We start from the raw sequence: 18,842 nt of genomic DNA, 5'->3' as shown, positions 1-18,842 counted from the left end.
GTAATTTTCTTCATAAAATCTTGCATTTCTTTGGTTAGATGTGTTCCTAGACACCTTTTCTTTTTGTTGCATCTTATCACTCGTTCCCATTGTCGTTCGAGAGCCTGCCAATATTAAGGGATCGGAAAAAGTGACTTAATCCTGATAATCCCCTACCTCTGCGCGTTCCAAACGCCTCCAACTAATTTCTGACCACGGCTCTACCCGTAGGTCCAACTGCGCGAAATCCGTCTCAAGCAGCGCGGAAAATGTCTCTACAGGGCTCGAGGCGGAGCCGGTACGTGCTGACGTCAAGGGCACGCAATACCTTCGAGGCCGGGGAAGGGCGGGGTCGGAAGGGGGACTTGCTGCTGGGAGAGCAGCGGCGGGAGCGGGGGCCATGGCGAAGCTGCTGAGCTGCGTCCTAGGCCCCCGGCTCTACAAAATCTACCGGGAGAGGGACTCGGAAAGGGCCCCGTCCGGCGTCCCCGAGACTCCAACTTCAGTCACTGCCCCCCCTTCCAGCTCCTGGGTGAGTCGAGTTCTCCCCGGGTCGGAAACATGGTACGGCCCAGTCCCCTTCGCGGCCTCTGCTCCCCGGAAGCGCCCATTATTGGAAATCGGGGGAGCCTGCTTGTCGAGCCAGGTGTCTGCGGAGTGCTCCTTGCGCCTCCTGGGTTAAAGTCACGCCCGCGGATCGCCGGCCTCCTCTATCGCTCTTCGCCACCGCTTTCCGGTTCCCACTAGCGCTCCTCGCCTTTCCCTCTCGCGGCCCCCGCCCCGTCTGTCGTGGTTCGTGCTACTCCCAGTTGCCTCTGAGTCCGGGAAGAGACCCTGCGCCAATTCCAGAGCTGGGTGATTCCTTCTGACTCGGTGCCTTCCCCAGTTCCGTTTTCTCTGCCTTCCACACTGTCCGTGAAGTTAGATGACTTCGACATACGCGCGGCCTCCCACCCAACCGCCCAACCAGCCTTGGAGACCCCGGGGGGTCACATTAGGGAAAGCTGGGGTGGTGGGCGGCTGTGTCCCTATAGGCTCTACCTTTTCACGGGTAGTCTCCAACTGTTTATTGCCCTCCGGGACGGCCTGCCCTCTGCCACATTCTCTTCCTTAATCACCCTGTTATTTCTGATCTTATTTCCCTCTTAAAGTTGTCATTGTGTCTTTCCTTTCTTCTCTCACTCCTCTCCCCGTTTGCACCTGCCCACGGCCCATTTGAAACTGGGTTGTGAAAAAGGAACACAAATCCTTCGGTGAGGCTTTCAGTTTTGCTCCCAAGTCCGGCCTCCTATGTTTTCATGGTCTGGGGTAGGAAATCAGGCTTGGAGGAGGGGTTAGTAAGAGGGACTTCTTTGGGAGCCAGGAATGTCGCAGGAGGGACAGCTTCAGAGGCTAGAACCAGAGGACACAACGTCAGGGCTTTCAAAAGGGAAGGCGAAGGACTGGTCAGTGGACATGGTCCTTGACTCCGCCATCTGTTTTGGCAGGATACGTACTATCAACCCCGTGCCTTGGAGAAGCATGCTGACAGCATCCTGGCACTGGTATGTCTGCCCTCGCATCTGGGACTACTGTGTCTTTTCCCACCCAGTTGCCCTCGGAACTTTCTCCTCCCTAGCATGGGAGAAGACAGTGCCCCTGGGGTGGGGAATGCTCCAGCCTCTGCTGCCGGCCTCTCCAACCACATGGACCCACTCTCAAGCACCCATACTTGGCACTCCCCCTTGGTGTGTGCACTGCTTTCTCTGGGGCAGCCTGAGCCCTGAGGAGAATGTGTTTCCCCTTGGGACCATCTGCAAGTGCTGAGTCCTGTGGTCCCCAGTGACCTGTCCTCCCTGGCTACTGGCAACTAACCTCCTTGGCTGCAAAGACAGCTGTTTTCTCTGGCAGGGTTCCTATGGTGACGTTTGTGCATCTCTTGGAGACCAGGCCAGGCGCTGTGCTGAGCAGGGCTGATTGGAAAGGTTTGATTGACTTGAGTAGAAAAAGAAACTGGCCTTTAAAAGCGATGAGATTATGTCTGGAGATAAGAGGAAGAAAACAGAACCTGTACCTAATTTCCCCAGCCTCCTTTCTGCTCTGATACATTGCCTTTCAGCAGATATTAAGCACCTACTGTGTCATCCACAGATTAGGTACTTGATGTGATTGATCTCCCTCAGGTCCTCCACTTTGCTCAGAGCCTAGGCCTGGAAATGGCAGACTTGTGTGTGTGTGCGTGCGTGTACATGTGCATGTGTGCACATATGTGCATGTGTGTGCATGTGTACTGATTGCTTGTCCCTGTCTCTCTGCTGCAGGCTTCAGTCTTCTGGTCCATCTCTTATTACTCCTCTCCCTTCGCCTTCTTCTACTTATACAGGAAAGGTCAGTGTGGCTTCAAAGGTGGTGGGCAGGTTGTTGGCAGATGAGCCAACCTCTCCAAAGAGGAAAGGGGACCTACGGAGATGGCTTGGCTTTCCTCTTCCATCAGGCATCTTCTTCCTCCAAGGGCATGGATGTCCCAAAGAGAGAGTATGGGGCGGAGATTGGGCCTGACCTGTGAAGAGATGCCAAGGGGCAGTGGGGAAATTTCTCACATAATGCCTCTCCCCTCCCAGGTTACTTGAGCTTGTCCAAAGTGGTGCCATTTTCTCACTATGCGGGGACATTGCTACTACTCTTGGCAGGCGTGGCCTGTCTCCGAGGTAGGTCCAGAGGGAGCCTGGCTTGGATCTATCTTTCCCGGGGTAAATATTTATTAAGTAATTTTGCAAATATATGGTTTGGGCCCTGAAAGGGAATAATTGGGAATGGTGAAGATGTGATCTTTTCCTTAAAGGGCTTGGTTGTAAGTATGAAAAAAACACTCATTGGCAGAAAACTGCTGTTATCTGAAGAAGATGCATATACCCTACAATAATTCCATACATGTCCATGTAGATGTTTGTCATAATCTGAAACTGGAAACAAGTCCATGGCCACAAATAGTAGGATGGATACGTTAGAGGTCTAGTTGTGCAACACAACACAACACGACACAGCATGCAAGTGAGCGAATTTAAACTACGCTCAGCAGCAAGGACGGGTCTCACAATTGTAAGGTTGAGTGCAAGGAGCAGACTTCCAGAAACGTATGTGGTTTGTTCCCACTCACTTCACAAGGGATGCATATGTTGGTAGCAGAATACAGGCGTGACTATCTTGAAAGTCAGGGAGAAAAAAAAAGAAAGAAAGTCAGGGGAGTGATAACCTGGGAGAGGAACGGGTCGGGGCTGCGTGGGGGGGCGTGACCATGTTCCCTTCCTTGACTTGAGTGATGGTCACAGAATGTTTGCTTTGTATCTTTTAAACTGTGTTGCAGGTGTGTATGTTATAGCTCATGATTTAAAAATGAAGAGATGGTTCAAATCATTGCCCCTTGGCGAGTGCACGTGACAAAAATGGGCAAGGGGATGCCTGTCTAGAGGGCGGGTGGGTGGGTGGTGGCTGTGGTCAGGGGTGCGGACCTTCTGCCTGCGGTGTTCTGCCTCCTGATCCCCCATGCTCTGGGCTCCCCCCTCAGTGAGGCCTTCCCTGAGTGCCCGATCTAAAAGTAGCTCCCACTCCTCAGTTTTGCCTTACTTTTTTTTTTTAAGATTTTTACTTATTTATTCATGACAGAGAGAGAGAGGCAGAGACACAGGCAGAGGGAGAAGCAGGCTCCGCGCAAAGAGCCCGATGTGGGACTCGATCCCAGAACTGAGGTATCACAGCCTGAGCCAAAAGCAGATGCTCAACCACTAAGCCACTCAGGCGTCCCAGTTTTGCTTTACTTTTACATTTTATTTATTTTTAGTTTGGGTACAGAAATTAAATACAGTATCATAAAGAACTGAAATGCTTGTGTTCTGTCATATTGCTTCAAATACCTTTTATCAATAAAATACTGAAGCATTGCATTCAGAGTTGACATTCCCATTGGAATCTTCCCCAGTCCCGTGTTCCTCTTTTCCCAGAACTAACCAGTGCCACTTGGCGTAGTTTCTTTCCTGGTCCACATTTGTGTACTCTTATGAAAGATATGCCTCGTCTTACCAAATCTAAGCTGTTATGAATTGTAAAATGCATTCCGATTTCAGTTTTCAAATGTAAATAAAATAGACATTTTAGAATCTATGAAGTATGGGAAGTATAAATAATATATCGCCTTTCCTTTGTGAGTTTTACATTTTTGGCACAAACGGCATCATTCCATACAATTCATTTTGCTCGTTGCTTTGTTCGCAGTACTGTCTGGGGTCTCTACTCCTTTAAAATTTATTTATTTATTTATTTATTTATTTATGATAGAGAGAGAGAGAGAGAGAGGGGCAGAGACACAGGCAGAGGGAGAAGCAGGCTCCATGCACCGGGAGCCCCATGTGGGATTCGATCCCGGGTCTCCAGGATCGTGCCCTGGGCCAAAGGCAGGCGCTAAACCGCTGCACCACCCAGGGATCCCTGGGGTCTCTACTCCTGATGATAGATACTAGCCTTCTAGTTCATTCTGGTTTTATTTTCTTTTTAGCACTTACCCCTCCCTGAAAAGTTCTCGTGTACTTGCTTCTTCTCTTTCTCCAGCCCCACCCCACCTGGCCAAAGTACCAGCTCTCAGGGCTGGAGCCTGTGTGTCTCATTTCCTACTGTCTCCATGTCAGAATGGTGCCTGGCATGTGAGTGATACCTATCAGATCAGTGGAAGCAGAGAAGTCAGGGCTTGAGACTCCTTTGCAGTGAAGGGAGAGCAGATGTGATTTCCGGAAGAGTAGCTCTCAGAGAAGTAAGAGGGAGGTGGGGGGGCGGGGGGGAGATGTCTGGGACTCCGAAGGTGGCAAAGATGGACCCAGGAAGCAGAGGAGGATGGAGTCTGGAGGGAGAGGAAGAGTGCTGAGAGGCACAGTTGGAAGAGTGGGGATGGAGGAAGGGGCTCAGTGTCAGTGAGGAAGTGATTCTGGGGCAAGAGGGGGAGCTAGGGAGCCAGATGGCCAGGAGTTAGACTATACAGAAAAGAGCTGGGAAGCGAGCAGCAGAGAATGCTGGCAGGGAAACCCATGTTCACCAGGGTGAATAGTAAGGTTGCATGACGCTGTAGTAAGACCGGGAAAGTGGACATTCTGGAGGGTGGGAAGTCAATCGCCTATCAAGAAACCAACTGAAGAGGGATGCCTGGGTGCCTCAGTGGTTGGGCACCTGCCTTCCGCTCGGTCCATGATCCCGGGATCTGGGATCCAGTCCCCACATCGGGCTCCCTATGGGAAGCCTGCTTCTCCCTCTCCCTATGTCTCTGCCTCTTTCAGTCTGTGTCTCTCATGAATAAATAAATAAATCTTAAAAAAAAAAATAACTGAAGAAGCTGGATAGGAGAAGTCTGAAGCCAGTTGCTAGATATGGAGGAAGGGGGTCAGCCCGACTCTCCTGTTTCCCCAGATCCTGGGCCATCTGTTCCTTTTCCTCCTGCTTCTCTTTCCAGGGCTTTTTCCTTGCCCATCTCCAACCCTCTTCCTGAAACTCACTCAGCTTGCTCTTCCCACTTTTCCTAACACTGTTTCCTGTCCTCTTTCTATCAGGTATTGGCCGCTGGACCAACCCCCAGTACCGGCAGTTCATCACTATCTTGGAGGCCACACATAGGAACCAGTCTGCAGAAAACAAGGTGAGTGTTTCCAGGAAAGGTGCCAGACAGGTATCCTGGTAGCAGCTTCCTCAGCTGCCTCCCCAGAGCACCGGGCACCAGCTTCTGCCCTGGGGGAGGCAGTGTGTTTTGCCATCCAACACCCTGGCTTTTTGCTTGCATATTGCTATATCCCTCCTCCTCTGTGTGAGGAAACCATCTACCCAAGGAATCTTCCTCCCCACCACTTCTAGCAGAATATTTCACAGTGTTTTAGAAGGGGGTCTTCTCTCCGAGCAGCTCAGTTCTGTAAATGTTGTTTATTTTGGCCGTGTGCATTGCACACCATGCTAGTTTTGTTCAGGGATGGAACAAGATGGACAGGTATGTCCACTCTTGTGCCTGGAAGCACAATGTGGTGCCAAGAGGGAGAAAAGCCAGGGCACAGTGTCCTTGGAGTTGTGCCAGCTCAGCTGGTGCTGGAGTGTGATTGTCTTTCCGAAGGGGCTTTAGGCCCAGTTGAGCTCCCATGCAGAGCCTGCTTCTCCCTCTGCCCATGCCGCTGCCTCTCTCTCTCTCTCTCTGTCTCTCTCTGTGTCTCTCATGAATAAATAAAATCCTTAAGAAAAAAAGAAGGGGCTTTAGGGCCCTATAAAGCTCTTTCCTGTTAACAAAGGGGTTCCTGGGATCAGAGATCTGTGACCACCATCATCATGTTACTGGTTGCTCTGGCCGCATTTGCAGAGCTATGCAATGATGCTCTACCACCATCTGAGGCATATATTTTTTAAGATTTTATTTATTCCTGAGACACACAGAGAGAGGCAGAGACACTGGCAGAGGGAGAAGCAGGCTCCCTGCAGGAAGCCTGATGAAGGACTCAGTCCCCTACTGGGTAGGGGTATCCTGCCAAAGGCATAGGCTCAACCACTGAGCCCCCCAGGGACCCCCCTCTGAGGCATTTTGCATACGCCCTTCCCAGTCCTCACAACAGTTGCATGAGATGGTATTATTGTACCTCTGAGGAAACAGACCAAAGCAGATTAAGTGAGGAACAGAGCAAAGGAAGTGGCTGGGTCTGGATCTGAGTCAGGGTCTGAGCAAAAGCTGCCTGAAATGTGCTTTTCTTCATTTTGTCTTGTTTTGCCATTTACATTTTTGTACAGTGTTTTTATTGTTCTCTCTTAGTCAAGTTATTTTTGAAAATGTCAAAAAATTTCTGTGATGGAAAATAAAAAACAGTTCTCAAAATAGAGTGCCAGGTGCTTCAAGGGTGAGGGAGGGAGTACAGGAGAGAAGACGCAGCTCCCGCCACCCTCACAAAGCATGTGGATGGGCTCGGTGGGGTGACTGGAGGCATAGATGGATGGTCTGGCTGCAGAAGTTGAGAGAAGGAAGGTGGCCATAAGGATGGAACAGTGAGAGAGGGCCTCATTCAAGAGGTGGGCCCAATGTGAAGGAGCCACTGTAGGCATGACTTCCCTCCATCCATCTCACTCAGCCCTCCAGGACAGCATTGTATCAGGGACCCAGTAGGGGAGGGGGGCATGAACAGCCAACAGCCCCCCCACTTCCTCCCTCAGAAGCACCAGTACCTACAAGCCATCCCTTTTGGGGGTGGGTCAGTTTTATATTTTGGGAAAGCAAGGAGTGTTCTGGAAGCAGCTGGATAGCTGATAAAGGCATCCTCTCTTGGCTGATTTTTTTCTTCACTCTGAGAAGGGAGTATGGGGGTGTTGACCTCTCCTTGTCTCCCCATGACATGTGGGGGCCAGTCCCATGGCTGATTAGGGTGGGTAGGTGGCCTGCCCCAACTTTTCAGTCCCTCTTTACCTCTCCTTGCCCACCACAGAGGCAGCTCGCCAACTACAACTTTGACTTTAAGAGCTGGCCGGTCGACTTCCACTGGAAAGAGCCCAGCAGCCGGTGAGGTCCCAGTTCTCTAATTCCATCCCTGCTCTGTCCTGTCCCCATCTTGGGCCCCAGGGGCTGCTCTCCAGCGCCATCTCCTTGTTCCTAGACAGCATCCTCCCCCCTCTCCTGCAGACCTCCGCTGTTCAGCTTGCTGCTCCTGACTGTCCTCCCCTGCATCTTTCCATCCTCAGGAAGGAGTCTCGAGGGGGCCCTTCTTGCCAAGGTGTGGCCCTGCTCCGCCCAGAGCCCCTGCACCGGGGAACAGCAGACACCCTCCTCAACCGGGTCAAGAAGCTGCCTTGTCAGATCACCAGGTGGGAAGCAACAGGGAAGAGAGGCCAGCTGGGGTGGAGGTGATTCGGAGTGAGGATTCCAGGACAGGGTGCTCCCTCGCAAGATAGGGCCTTGTGCTGCGTAGTTTGTATTATTTGTGGTAGTTTTTTTTTTCTTTCCAAAGATTGATTTTATTTATTTATTTATTTATTTATTTATTTATTTATTTATTTATTTATTTATTTATTTTTATGATAGTCACAGAGAGAGAGAGAGAGAGGCAGAGACACAGGCAGAGGGAGAAGCAGGCTCCATGCACCGGGAGCCCGATGTGGGATTCGATCCCGGGTCTCCAGGATCGCGCCCCGGGCCAAAGGCAGGCGCCAAACCACTGCGCCACCCAGGGATCCCCGATTTTATTTATTTATTCATGAGAGACATAGAGGCAGAAGGAGGAGTAGGCTCCCTGTAGGGAGCCTGATACGGGCACTCGAACCCAGGACCCCAGGATCATGACCTGAGCCAAAGGCAGATGCTCAACCACTGAGCTACCCAGGTGCTCATATTTGTGGTTGTTTTTAATCTAGATTTATAGGTGAAGAAAAGAGGCCCAGAGAGCTCCAGAGTCTCATAGACAGTGAATGAAAGACTGGGATGTTCACACAATTCTATCTGACACAAAAGTTCTTTCATGTTACTACTGTTTTTTGTTTTTGTTTTTTTTTTTTTTTTTGATTTATTTACTAAGTAAGCTCTGCAAGAAACATAGGCCTTGAGCTCACGGCCCCAAGAGCAAGAGTCACATGTTCTACAAACTGGGCCAGCCAGGTCCCCACAGAAGCTCTGTTAACCAGGCTGGGAGGGAAGAATGAAGTTGGAGGTGTGGTGGAGACACATAGCCTTAGCTGGAGCAGGGTCTGGTGGCAGCTATCCCTGTCTTGGCCCCTCTGCTCCTAGGCTATCCTACCTTAGCGACCTGCAATTTCTGTGTCCATGATTAACCCACTTCATAGGATTGGCGAGATTAAATGTGGTAACATCTTCACAAAGCCTTCTACCTTGCCTGGCTGCCTGAGAGCATATGGCAAAGCCCAAGTAAATCATAGTTGTGGACACGGATGGTGTTGGAAGTAGCAGCAGTAATCATCCATATCTTACAGTGGTGCAGATGTCATGGGAATTTTCTGTTGCTTATCTGTCTAGATTAGTGCATTGGTTCAGTAAATATTTATTAAGCCCCTACTCTGCATCAGGCTCTAGCCACTGGCTACATGGCAGATAAAAGGCATATTGCAGTGAACAGAACAGCCAGGTCTCTGCCTGGTGGAGTGTGCAGTCTAGTTTGGTGTCTTTCAAACTGTGGATCTTGGGGCACCTGGGTGGCTCAGTTGGTTGAGTGTCCAACTCTTTTTTTTTTAAGATTTTATTTATTTATTCATGATAGAGAGGCAGAGACACAGGCAGATGGAGAAGCAGGCTCCATTCAGGGAGCCCAAAGTGGGACTTGATCCCGGGTCTCCAGGATCACGCCCTGGGCCAAAGGCAGGTGCTGAACCGCTGAGCCACCCAGGGATCCCCAAGTGTCCAACTCTTGACCTCGGCTCAGGTCACGATCTCAGGGCCCCACCTTGGGCTCTGTGCTCACGAGGAGTCTGCTTCACTATGCCTCTGTCTCTTCCCCAGTTCATGCACACACACACATTCTCTCTCTGTCTCAATCTCTCTGCCCCCCTTCCTCCCCCTCTTGCTCTCTCTCTCCTCCCCTCCACTTTCCCTCTCTCAAATAAATAAAGAAATCTCAAAACAGAAACCAAATTATGGATCTTGACCCATTCATGAATCTTGAAATCAATTGAATAAATTATAGCTGTTGTTTATTGAAGTATTATTTACTTGGGGACTTTTTTTTTTAATTTTTTTATTTATGATAGTCATACAGAGAGAGAGAGAGAGAGGCAGAGACACAGGCGGAGGGAGAAGCAGGCTCCATGCACCGGGAGCCCGATGTGGGATTCGATCCCGGGTCTCCAGGATCGCGCCCTGGGCCAAAGGCAGGCGCCAAACCGCTGCGCCACCCAGGGATCCCTACTTGGGGACTTTTAATAAGTTGCATTTGTTTAAGATTTATTTATTTATTTGAAAAAAAAAAAGATTTCTTTATTTATTTGAGAGAGAGAGTGAATGAGCAGGTGCTCATGTGGGTACACCAGGGAAAGGTCTGGGGGAGGAACAGGGAGGAGAGAGAATCTTTTTTTTTAAGATTTTATTTATTCATGAGAGACACAGAAAGAGAGAGGCAGAGACCCAGGCAGAGGGAGAAGCAGGCTCCCTGTGGGGGAGCCCGATGTGGGACTCAATCCCCGGACCCCAGGATCACACCCTGAGCCGAAGGCAGATGCTTAACCTCTGAGCCACCCAGGCGTCCTGAGGAGAGAGAATCTTAAGCAGACTCCATGCTGAGCCTGGAGCCCCATCCAGGGATCCCAGGACTGGAGCTGAAACCAACAGTTCAGACGCTTAACTGTGCTCCCAAGATGTCCCTAAGTTGTATTTATACATTAACAGAATCATAGTTAATAACTTTGCTTTTACTTTTATGTAGAAAATATTTCCTAAAATTCTCAGTATTATATGTACAAATGCGTGTACTGGGCCACAGTATAAAATGTGCATCTTAGAAAGGCTGTAGTAAAAAAAAAAAAAGTTGGGAAAACACCAGTCTGGTCCATACAGCATTTTGTTAAATCTTCTAAAAAGAAAACAAAACTGTGAAGGTCAAGGGTGCATCAGGCCCCAGAACCTCTGGGTGCGAGGGCTGGGGTGGTCCCTGGGCGCCCCTGAGGTCAAGGGTTTGTTAACCTTGAGTTCCCCACAGCTACTTGGTGGCACACACCTTGGGGCGCCGGATGCTGTATCCTGGCTCAGTGTACCTGCTCCAGAAGGCCCTCATGCCTGTGCTGCTGCAGGGCCAGGCCCGGCTGGTGGAAGAGGTGAGGCGCCCCCACCCTTGTGCCCCGATGTTCCTTCTTCCCTCACCAGGGATGTGACTTCCCACTCCTCACATCTCCCTCACTTAGTGTAATGGGCGCCGGGCGAAGCTGCTGGCCTGCGATGGCAACGAGATTGACACCATGTTTGTGGACCGGCGGGAGACATCAGAGCCCCAGGGACAGAAGCTGGTGAGTGGGAGCCAGGAATTCACAGGTCGGGGAGAGGGGAGCAGTGGAGGCTCTGGGGATCCCAGTCCTCCAGCAACCCCAAAGAAGGATGGCTAGAGAAAAGCCCATCTCCTGGCCCCACCCTCAAGACCTCTTGGTGTCAGAAAACCCTGCCATAGCAAAATGGAGGAAGCAAGAGGTAACATACAAGGACCAAAAAACAATCTTGTGACAGTCACCATGTAGCATTTGTCACATAGAAGGCATATATTTAATCCTCACCACAACCCTGTAGAATAGGTACTATTTTTATGTCAGCCCATTTTACAGATATTAAAACTGAGGCCCAGAATCGTTTTCCCAGATGACACAGTAAATGAGAGTTGGGATTTGAACCTGGGCAGCCTGGTCTCCAAAGCAGCCTGCCTCCAGGAAGCAGCCCTAGAAGGAGCACTGAGCCAGCAGTCTAGGGAGCTGGCTTCTGGTCTTGGCTCTACCCAACTGCTGTGAGAGTCCATGCAAGCCACCCTATCTCTGGGCTTGGGGTACCATAGAATTAGTGTTTCATCTGACTCTATAAGTCTGGAGCCCAGAGATGGAAAGCAGTTGCCATACCACACAGAAGAAACACTCATGGGAAAAGATAGAGCCAAAAACTAGAAAGGAAAAAAGTATCCCTAACCCCATTTCTGAAAGCGAGCCCCCACTGGTCTTCCAAGGAGAAGTGGACACTGTGCTGGGTGGTTGACCAACTTCCCCCTCCTCTGAGGGCTCAGTTTGCTAAGCATTTGCATCCACTTTGCTTCTCTCTGATGAACCTTGTGAAAAGAGAAATTTCCATTCTCCTTAAAGAGAACAGGCCCATTCCTCTACCCTACAGAGCTCCTACCTCTAGCCACATGGGGGATTTTCTGGCCCAGCTTGGCTCCTCCCTCCCTCCATAGGTGATCTGCTGTGAGGGGAACGCGGGCTTCTATGAGGTGGGCTGCATTTCTACGCCTCTGGAAGGTAGGCCTGGGCTCAGCTCTCTTGTCCTGCCCTTTGGAATGGAAAGCCTCTACCTTCCCACACTGCCATAACCTCCCTGGGCCTGATCGCCTTGTCTGTGTGAAGTTTAAAACTCTCACATTTGGGGGAGTGTACTCCCCATTTGCTTTGCTAACCTTACATCCCTCCCCTTGGGCTGTGTCCCTAACATGTTGGCCTTCATTCTGTCCCCACTACACAGTCACGTATCTCTCCCTTCTGCTGCCTCAGAACATCTGGTGTCCTCGCCTCATTCTGGGAAGACTTGGGGTTATTCGCCTCTGAGTTTGGGGTGTTTAGAGGTCCAGTGTTCTGTTGCTCTTTCCCCCTGGGCTGGAGTAGGGGAGGTGTGGGTCATGAGGTCCTAGCTCCTCCCTCACTGTTGCAGCTGGATATTCAGTCCTGGGCTGGAACCATCCAGGCTTTGCTGGAAGCACGGTGAGACCCTCTGAAATCCCTTTCTTTTCCTGAATTATGGTGTGTCTCCTCCCTGGTCACAGGGACCCAGGTTCCCTCCTCTGGCAGTGGGGAGTTGCAGGCAGGCTGCTTTCTGGAGAGTGCAGCCCCTCCCACCATGCTTTTCTTCTGCACTCCCTGGCTGTTGCAGGGGAGCTAAGAGTCCACACCACAGCAAGCAAGCAACAGGCTTGCAAGGGGGGTGGGGGGGTGTTTGGCCCTCACCCCCTTTGTGCTGAACCACTCCTGCCTTTGCCCTTCCTCCTGCAGGGGGTGCCATTTCCTCAGAATGAGGCCAATGCCATGGATGTGGTGGTGCAGTTTGCCATCTACCGCCTGGGCTTCCAGCCCCAGGACATCATCATCTATGCCTGGTCCATTGGCGGCTTCACTGGTATCAGCCTACCTCCTAACCACCCCCACAATTTGCGCCACCCCCACCCCACCCCCAGGTGAGGTAGGGAAATGCACTAGGGGCCTGATAGTGGGGTCAAGGCTTAAGGGAGGAGATAATAGAAGTGGGTTATCTATGTGGGTCTAGAAGATGGTATCCTGTTTGTGCATATTTGCATTTCCTTCCACTCTTATGCCCATTATTATTATTTTTTTTTTAAGATTTTACTTTGAGAGAGATAGCGAAGGAGAAGGGGAGAGAGTCCCAGGCAGACTCCCTGCCGAGTGCAGAGCCTGACACAGGGCTTGATCTCACCCCTGCCCCCCCCCCCCCCCCGCCCAAGATCATGACCCAAGCTAAAACCAAGAGTCAGATGCCCGACTGAGCCACCCAGGGGCCCCTCTTATGCCCATTATTAAAAGAAGTAAACCAGGGTCCTGGAGGGGGATCAGGGAAGTGAGTCTTTCCCCTGCACATTGTCTCCCATGCACATCCTTTCCAGATAGAGCCCTGGCCAAGTGAAGTGAGGGGTTGAGGGAGACCAGGGGCCCACCTAGTCAGGAGCATGGCATCAGCCTGCAGGGTCAGTGGGACAAGGGTGGGGCAGTGGACAGGAGGCCCCGGATGTCACCCTTCTTCCCTGTCCTGATCCCAGCCACGTGGGCAGCCATGTCCTACCCAGACATTAGTGCCGTGATCCTGGATGCCTCCTTCGATGACCTGGTGCCCTTGGCCTTGAAGGTCATGCCAGATAGCTGGAGTGAGTGAAGCTCCCAGGCCTGCCTTCCAGGGAAGGGGAGGCGGGGGCTGGAACTGGGAGCTATCCTGACGAGATGGATGGGGAGTGGGTCACACCGTTGTTGAGAAGCAGGAGGGCTCCCGTGTCTGGAGCCTTAGTTTTCTCTTTCTGTGGACAGTGGGGACCATTGTATTGGGCAAGGGCTTTGTCTTTGTTATCCCTTCACTTTTATCTCGCTGCAGGGGGCCTGGTGACCAGGACTGTGAGGCAGCATCTCAATCTAAACAACGCAGAACAGCTGTGCAGGTGAGGGCAGGCCCACCTCTAGCATGAAACACCCTTTCCCGCCTCCCCACTATACAGGCTCTGCCGGGTGTTCCAGCAGATCCAGTAAGACCAGAGTTTGGGCAGTGCCTATTCTTCAATATTTTCTCACCCCTGAGTGATGGGCTAGCTCCTGGGGCCCTGCTTAGTAGGGGCTGGGAAGGCAGGGGCAAGACAGGCGGGGTGGCCACTTGTCACCTGTCCCCCTCTGAGCACTCCTTCCCACCATGCTGTCCTCTGAAGGTACCAGGGCCCTGTGCTGCTGATCCGAAGAACCAAGGATGAGATCATCACTACCACGTGAGTGCCTAGGAGCCTCTGCCCTCCTGGATCCCAGACAGAGCTAGGAAGCTGCCCCTCCCACCTCTGCCCGCCAGAAACCCAGGTATCCAGACCCTTCCTCCCCAACCTCCAGCCCTTCCAGTGCATATTCCTCCCACCCCCAGGGTTCCGGAGGACATCATGTCCAACAGAGGCAACGACCTCCTCCTGAAGCTCCTGCAGTATCGGTGAGCCAGGGTGTGTGTGTACACATGTGTGCTGACACTAGCACCACCTTGCGGCAGGGGGTGGGGAGTGCGGGGCGGGGGGTGGTGGTAGAAGGTTAGGGATGAGGAGTGAAGAGAACGGGTCCTGACCTCCCTCCCCGGTGCTCACCCTGTAGGTATCCCTGTGTGATGGCGGAGGAGGGTCTTCGAGTGGTGAGGCAGTGGCTGGAGGCCTCCTCACAGCTGGAGGAAGGTGCGAGTAGGATGCAGTGAGTCCTTTGGGTGGGGCCCTGGCAAGGCCAGGTGGCTGACAAGTGCCTCTTCCCTCCCTGCCCCCCCCCCCAGCAGCCTCGATTTTCAGCCGTTGGGAGGTGGAGGAGGACTGGTGCCTGTCCGTCCTCCGCTCCTACCAGGCAGAGCATGGGCCTGACTTCCCCTGGAGTGTGGGTAAGGACGGCCTGGGGCAGGATAGGGTTTTGGGGAGGGGCCGGGGGGGCCCAGTACCCAGATGTGCAGCCCATGTGTGAGCACCCCTCTCTGCAGGGGAAGACATGAATGCAGATGGACGACAGCAGCTGGCCTTGTTTCTGGTGAGCAGGAAGGGGGTGCCGGGATGGCCAGGGGGCACCTGTGGGGCTTGAGGACAGCGTTGGAAGTGGCAGCTCATAGAGAACATGTGGTTTCACCGGGGCGATTGGTGGCTGCTGCTCATTGCATGTTCTACGCACCCTCCCCCGTCCCCATCCTGCGCTCTTTCTTCAGGCTCAGAAGCATCTGCACAACTTCGAGGCCACACATTGCACCCCTCTCCCGGCCCAGAACTTCCAGATGCCCTGGCACCTCTAGCGACCACACTGGCACTTGTTTTGAAAGAGTGGGTTGGAGGGAGATGTGAGGAAGGATCCTCTTATTTGTGATTCTCTGTGTTCGTGTTGCTGTTAATAGTTTGTGGAAAGGGGGGGACTGTCCCCCTTCTCACTGCCCTCTTGCACGTTTCCCCTCAGCCATCTGGCAGTACCTAACCTTCCCCAATACACATCCTGCATTCAATGAATGGATTATTCCTAATAATTAATAAAAAGGTATTTTTTCTACAGGCTGGTTAATTGTTTGACTTCCCAGATGTCCACAGGAGCCTGGAGCTGGGAATGGGGACAGCTGAAGCCACAGAGGGCCGTGCTTTGGGCAACCCAACCCCAGCCAGCCAATGTAACCCTCCTCATCCTCGCTGTTCCCCTAGGCCTGCAGCCCCCAAGCAGATCTGTCTGCACGTGGTGGGTCCCCAGGCCTCCCCGTTTGCTGGTGTGTCTAGTAGTATCACCACGTACAGCCTCCCCAGGCTGCAACACAGTCCTTCCTGTGAAACCCTGCTGCCACCCCAGGAACTCACGGTTGCCCCCTTTGCTTACAACTCCATGGGTTTGTCACTTACACAGTGTCTTCTAGTACCTGGTTTCCCCTACTTGAGAATCTTCTACGGATTTCCAGATTCAACCCCACATGGCTTCACCATCAGTGTCCGCAGGGTTCCCTGCTCAGCTCTTGCTCTTCCCCGGGGCAGGGGGCGGGGGAGGATCAGCCCACTCCCCACGTCTCATGCAGGCAAACCCTGCACACCTCAGTGTCATCAAACCTCTCTTCACACATGGTTGCAGTCTGACAACAGGCCCTGCCAGGGACCTGGCACCCCCTGCCTGGTGCCCCACCTGCCTGGGCACCAAGGGCTTATGTTCTCTCAGAGCCATCCTTCACCTTTCTGGACAGCTGTCAGAAGAAAATCCTTAGGTTGAACCTGAGGAAATCGGTTTCCCCTAATTCTGTGCTATTTCCAATTCTTGGATTTCATGGAACAGAATGGGCCCCACTTCCACCCATCTGTATGTTGCATGGCCACCTTCCCCTTTGAAAATCCCTTTTCTAGATGAAACTCCCCCACATATGCGCCCCTTGGTCTACTGTTTTGAACAGGCTTAACATGGGCCAGTAATAATGCTCTGATGTCCTAGATGGCCTCTGGCTAACTTGAGTGTCTCCTGGAACCCCAGGGCATGAGGCTTCTCTGCAGTCTCTGGGGCAGAGGCTGTCTGCCCACACCAGCTCAGCAGCTCCTTAGGCAGGGGCATCCCAAGTCTTCACTGGAAGAGTGATCGGAGACTTGTCAGGTGATACGATACCTGGTACTTGGGGTTAAAAGAGGAGGTGGCCACAGCTCCAGAATGCTCTACCTTTAGCAAATACTGGAGAGTTGATACTGGCACTGCATTCCTCTGTCCCTGTCCTCAGTGTGAACAGGGTGCAAAGTGTGGAGCATGAAGCTGTAGGACCAGCTGCATGGTTCTGAACCTCACCCTCCCTGATCCACCAGAACACTTAGTTATTCCCTTGGAAAACAAGTCTGTTCAGTTAACCACCTCCTTGAATGCAAATAGGGGGCACCTGGACCCACCTTCCACACCCTGGAGACAAAGGACTCTCCCTGACCAGGCTACTAGGGACTCTGGACTCTGTTGACCTCCCTCTACCACCACTTCCCCCTCCGCCTTCTTCCTGCACATACTATAAAGAACAGTGGATATCATGAGGAACCCTTGGATATTGGAAGTTGGTGAGGAGAGGGGAGGCTTAACATTTGAATTCTGGACCCCCCTCCACCCATGGGCCTCAGTCTACCTCCTTAAATTACGCCCCACCTGATAAATCTCACATCGGGTGTTTGTTTTCAGAACACCCATCAGAGTGGGACCAGCTGCCTGTCCACTCCTCACCCTATACAGATTTCGGAAAAGAACAGCTGAGATGCAGACCGCACATCTGCTGGGGCTTTGGACCTTGCCTCACAGGGGAGGGATAAGGAAGGCCCAGACGGCCAGGCGTCCCCGAGGAGCTGGGCACACTGGAGGAGAGGGGGGAGGCTGGGACAAAGAAGAATTAGCGGGAAACCTGCGAAATGGTGGGCCCCGGCTGGGCTGTCCCCCATCCCTCCCCGTCTCCCAGGCCCAGGCTCGCCCCGGGAGCTGCGGGAGCGGGCTCAGGACTCCGCGTCAGGGCCGAGGATTTGCTCCGCCCCCACCCCCGCCGGCTGTCGCGCGGGAGGCCGGGTACCTCTGCCTCCGTCCGCCCACTCAAGCCATCCCAACTCCCTCGGGAGCCAAGGCCTTCCTTGTTTCCATTCGTTTGTATTCGGGCTGAAGATCGCTCCTCCCGCCGCAGCCCGACCTCGGCCTTCAGTCCTCAGGCCCCACCTCCTTCGCTCGGCCCCTCGGGCTCACGCTCCCGTAGGCCCGGCCCCCCGCCGCCGTCTCCATGGCGACCACAGCAGCGCCCCGCCCCCGCCCCCGGGAAGGCCGCCTCCGAAGGGGTCGCCGAGGCCACCGAGGCCACCGACCCTCGGGGCTCTGCGCGCGCACTGGCCGCGCCCCGCCGCGGAGCCGGGGGTAACAGCCCGGAGCAGGCCGGAGCGGCACGGACGGCTCCGAGGCCACGCGCTGCCGAAGGACACGGCTCCCGGCCCCCCCGCCCCCCCCGCCCCCCCCCGGCTCCCCCCGGCCCCGGAATACCAGCCCTGTGTTCCCTCCGGCTCCGCGCTCGGCCTCGGGTCTCCAACTCCTCAGGGTGACTGCTTGGGGAGCGCAGCTGTCATCCCCAAGTCCCGAGTGCTGGGACTTTCGGCTGCGACTACGTTCCAGAAGGGGGTTCCGAGGACTCCGTCAAAGTCCCTTCTAACTCCCTTGGGCCCCTGCGCTCCAAGAGGAGCCCGCGCTGATTCTCCTCCACCACTCCCGTTCATTCAGCAGACAGGCTGCTGCCAGGCGCTCCTCCCCGTCTTCCTTACTCTTGACTTTCCAGTAATACCATTTTCTTACTTCGTACGTCCCCAGGCTCCTGGAAGCGCAGTGTTTCTTCTTTGCCGTGCGTCTTCCTTGGCACGAGTCTCCGTCCATCTCTTCCCGTCGTCCCCATCAGGTCCCCGAGGCCGGTGGACTCTCGGCTGGTCCGGGACTGTAAGCAGGGAGCGCTCCCGCAGGGCCGCAGCCCGAACCCCCAGACCGGCACTGGGAGCGGGCGCTTCGCTCCTGTACTCCCAGCTCTTCCCAGAGCTCTGCGCCCCTTAACGTGCAAGCCCCGCGTCTCCGAGAGACTGACCGGGAGCGGCAGGCGGTGGCCCGGCAGGTGGAGGAGCCCGGCCGGCTCGCCCCCCGCCTCCGCTCGCCCCCGCCGGGCGGGCTCGGTGGCGCCGCAGCGCCGCCTTCCGAGGGAGCCGCGTAGTTCTGGGCGCCCGTCAGGGGTGCACGCCTGGGTCCGACGCCGGCCGGCGCTTCCCGGGGTTTCTGCCCAGCCACCCGGCGGAGACCCGAGCTTGGCCTGGGGGCCGCCCCCGCATCCTCCCGGGGGCCCTGAGGTGCAGTCAAGCTCGGAGGGCGAGCGCTCGGCGCCGGGCCTGTGGGCGCGGGAGATGAGAGCCACTGAGCTGCAGTCGAGC

The 18,842-nt window shown here is 53.8% G+C and overlaps 1 protein-coding gene across 4 annotated transcripts; it reads left to right on the top strand.

Annotated features, from left to right (window-relative positions):
* Window positions 1-335: 335 nt before the first annotated feature.
* ABHD16A (abhydrolase domain containing 16A, phospholipase) lies at window positions 336-15,456 on the top strand. 4 transcript variants are annotated; one of them, XM_055330161.1, is made up of 20 exons: window positions 337-511; window positions 1,467-1,523; window positions 2,280-2,346; window positions 2,580-2,666; window positions 5,547-5,632; window positions 7,443-7,516; window positions 7,696-7,818; window positions 10,653-10,767; window positions 10,855-10,956; window positions 11,880-11,943; window positions 12,350-12,399; window positions 12,688-12,811; window positions 13,467-13,571; window positions 13,793-13,856; window positions 14,118-14,174; window positions 14,321-14,383; window positions 14,539-14,615; window positions 14,711-14,809; window positions 14,906-14,952; window positions 15,125-15,456. In XM_055330161.1, exons 1-20 carry the CDS (start codon window positions 380-382, stop codon window positions 15,206-15,208), a joined length of 1,677 nt encoding a protein of 558 aa, XP_055186136.1. In that variant the 5' UTR covers window positions 337-379; the 3' UTR covers window positions 15,209-15,456. The 4 variants fall into 4 exon arrangements, with proteins under 4 accessions (XP_055186139.1, XP_055186136.1, XP_055186138.1 ...); XM_055330160.1 differs by having other exon boundaries at window positions 338-511; window positions 14,708-14,809; XM_055330163.1 differs by lacking the exons at window positions 11,880-11,943; window positions 12,350-12,399 and having other exon boundaries at window positions 14,708-14,809.
* Window positions 15,457-18,842: the final 3,386 nt, after the last annotated feature.

The sequence above is a fragment of the Nyctereutes procyonoides genome, unplaced genomic scaffold (assembly GCF_905146905.1).
Source record: "Nyctereutes procyonoides isolate TBG_1078 unplaced genomic scaffold, NYPRO_anot_genome, whole genome shotgun sequence".
Lineage (NCBI taxonomy): Eukaryota > Metazoa > Chordata > Mammalia > Carnivora > Canidae > Nyctereutes > Nyctereutes procyonoides.
This window is presented reverse-complemented; position numbering and strand designations above follow the sequence as displayed.

Excerpts from the sequence above, each read along its gene's own strand:
- ABHD16A (XM_055330160.1), top strand. The coding sequence starts at position 380 with ATGGCGAAGCTGCTGAGCTGCGTCCTAGGCCCCCGGCTCTACAAAATC. Across the intron at positions 7,517-7,695 it reads TGGAAAGAGCCCAGCAGCCG|GAAGGAGTCTCGAGGGGGCC; the intron begins GTGAGGTCCCAG and ends TTCCATCCTCAG. Across the intron at positions 13,572-13,792 it reads GGTCATGCCAGATAGCTGGA|GGGGCCTGGTGACCAGGACT; the intron begins GTGAGTGAAGCT and ends ATCTCGCTGCAG.